General features: G+C 32.8%; 1 protein-coding gene across 1 annotated transcript; it reads left to right on the top strand.

Annotated features, from left to right (window-relative positions):
* Window positions 1-343: 343 nt before the first annotated feature.
* Window positions 344-2,018, top strand: LOC123892396. The gene is made up of 3 exons (XM_045942180.1): window positions 344-964; window positions 1,084-1,806; window positions 1,914-2,018. Exons 1-3 carry the CDS (start codon window positions 344-346, stop codon window positions 2,016-2,018), a joined length of 1,449 nt encoding a protein of 482 aa, XP_045798136.1.
* The last annotated feature ends 212 nt before the right edge of the window (window positions 2,019-2,230 follow it).

Raw genomic sequence — 2,230 nt, 5'->3', positions numbered from 1 at the left:
AAAGCACAACATCTCTTTGATTCCCTAAATCGTAATTACTAATTAATGCTAATTAAGTTCATAAATTCCCGTTCATGTTACTTCCTTTTTATGCATTTTCTGTGGAAAAAGAGCTAATTAATTAAAGCTGTACATGCATCATGTAAAACTATTTTACTCCTATCTTTTTCCAAGAATCCAAATTACTACTACTAATCTCGAGAATTACTCATTTAATACCCAATAAGTGATTTTACCTGCATAAAAACGGAAATGAAATGTGAATAGGAGTATAAAATTAGAAACACTCTGTTTCAAGTTTTTAACAAATTTACAACTTCTTGTTTTAGTTGCACTTGCTGCCATGGCTGCTACTCAAACAGAGGACTATGTATCATTGAAACTTCTGGTGGATGAAAAGAGAAACAAAGTCATATTTGCTGAAGCAGGAAAAGACTTTGTTGATGTTCTTTTTAGCTTCTTAACATTTCCATTAGGAACCATTGCAAGACTTGTAGAAAAGAAGTCTAACATGGAGCCAGTTACAGTTGGATGTTTAAACAAACTCTATCAAAGTGTGAGAGATCTCGACAAAGAGTGTCTGAGATCAGATGAAAACAAAGGAATGCTATTGCAACCCACAAACTCATCACAAAATTATTGCAGCTCTCTTAAACTGAATATTGATGATACCGAGCCTGCAAAGTACTTCTTGTGTACCAAGTTTAATGGGTGCTCCTACTCTCGTTTGATGAACATTTCCCGAAATAAGAAGTGTGGGTGTGAGAGTGTATATACTCGCTCAGTTTCTCTGAAACATTGCTGCAAAGGATTTGTTAAAGATGGTACTAGTTATCTTATTATGGATAATTTATTAGTCATCTCAAACTCCGTTCGACTTAATAGCCTTGGTTTGCTCCAGAATTTAGGAGTAAACGGTGCAACTTCAGTAAAGGAATTGATTGTGAATGTTACTAAGGACACGGTAATGCATTTGCTGTCTGTTTCATGAATGAGATTTGGTATATTGGTCTTTGATTTTACTTTACAAAAAAATTCATCTTCATTTCATGTTTAATTTAAATAGTTTATGCTATGCTGCAGGTCCTAGATATGCTAAAGTGTTCTTTGCTTTCCAAGACTACTTTAACAGATTTGTTCTTAAGAAAGCAACCATTTTTGGAAAGTTACAAGTTTGTCCCGTTTGATCTGGAAAACAAATATAATATCCAAATCATGGTGAGAATATTTATGAGAAAATCAGATGGGAAGGTATTGTATGCTCAAGGGGAACAAGATTTTGCTGACTTACTTTTGAGTTTTCTTTCGTACCCTTTGGGAGGGGTGGTTCGTGCATTAGGAGGTATTTCTTCTATTGAAAATATTGATTTTTTGTATAAGAGTATAGTTGATTTCGTTGAATCCAATTATTTTGTGTCAGAAGAAGCAAAGAATAGGCTTCTTGATCCTCACTTGGCTTCACTTTTTAAAAATAGCAAACAGATATTACCCATTGAGAATCCAGTCATGCGTTATTATTGCTTTTATCAACGTCATAATTATGAACAAAGTATTAAGTATAGTACTGGTGATTATTTCATAACTGATGAATATAGAAGTGAATTTGGTGGTAAGTATGAAATGTTGGAAGTTGAATCACCAAGAGGAAGTTATGAAGGTTATGTAATGGGACCAAGAGCATATATGGCTACAGATGACTTGGTTTTGACACCATGGTCTCCATTTTCAGCTTTACATTTAATCCACAATTTGAAAATTCCTCTTCATGATATTAAGGATAAATTTGTCACTATTGGCATCAAAGAGGTAAGAACAAGACATCTATATATATTTTTCAACATCGAAATATTTTGTGCTAAGTTGTTTGAAGTGATATATATGTAAGTAATTTTATTAATTAATTTTCTTTGCAGTGCTTGACCATATTCAAGGCGTCGCTGATTTCAACATCTGCTCTAACAAATGGTCTTTGTCACTTGTTAACTGAAGTTAAAGAAGAGATTGTCGAAACAAATTGAAAGCAAGGTTGAGGAAGAGAATTAAAAAAACCCAAGTTAACAAGGAGATTATCGAAACCGGCTTTCATTTTCTTATGTATTGAAGAATTATATTAAGCAAAGTTTGTTATGAACAGCATTTTTTTTTTTGAATCAATATGAACAGCATTTCTATAATGACTGTTTTAAGCTTATTTCAGTTCTAGCATTAGCAACTTTTGATATCTTATTCA

Source organism: Trifolium pratense, linkage group LG6, assembly GCF_020283565.1.
Source record: "Trifolium pratense cultivar HEN17-A07 linkage group LG6, ARS_RC_1.1, whole genome shotgun sequence".
Lineage (NCBI taxonomy): Eukaryota > Viridiplantae > Streptophyta > Magnoliopsida > Fabales > Fabaceae > Trifolium > Trifolium pratense.
This window is presented reverse-complemented; position numbering and strand designations above follow the sequence as displayed.

What these genes read in the sequence shown, in the direction of transcription:
- LOC123892396 (XM_045942180.1), top strand. Translation starts at nt 344, where the DNA reads ATGGCTGCTACTCAAACAGAGGACTATGTATCATTGAAACTTCTGGTG. An exon ending in TGAATGTTACTAAGGACACG is followed by an intron (nt 965 to 1,083) that starts GTAATGCATTTG and finishes GCTATGCTGCAG; the next exon opens with GTCCTAGATATGCTAAAGTG. An exon ending in TCACTATTGGCATCAAAGAG is followed by an intron (nt 1,807 to 1,913) that starts GTAAGAACAAGA and finishes TTTTCTTTGCAG; the next exon opens with TGCTTGACCATATTCAAGGC.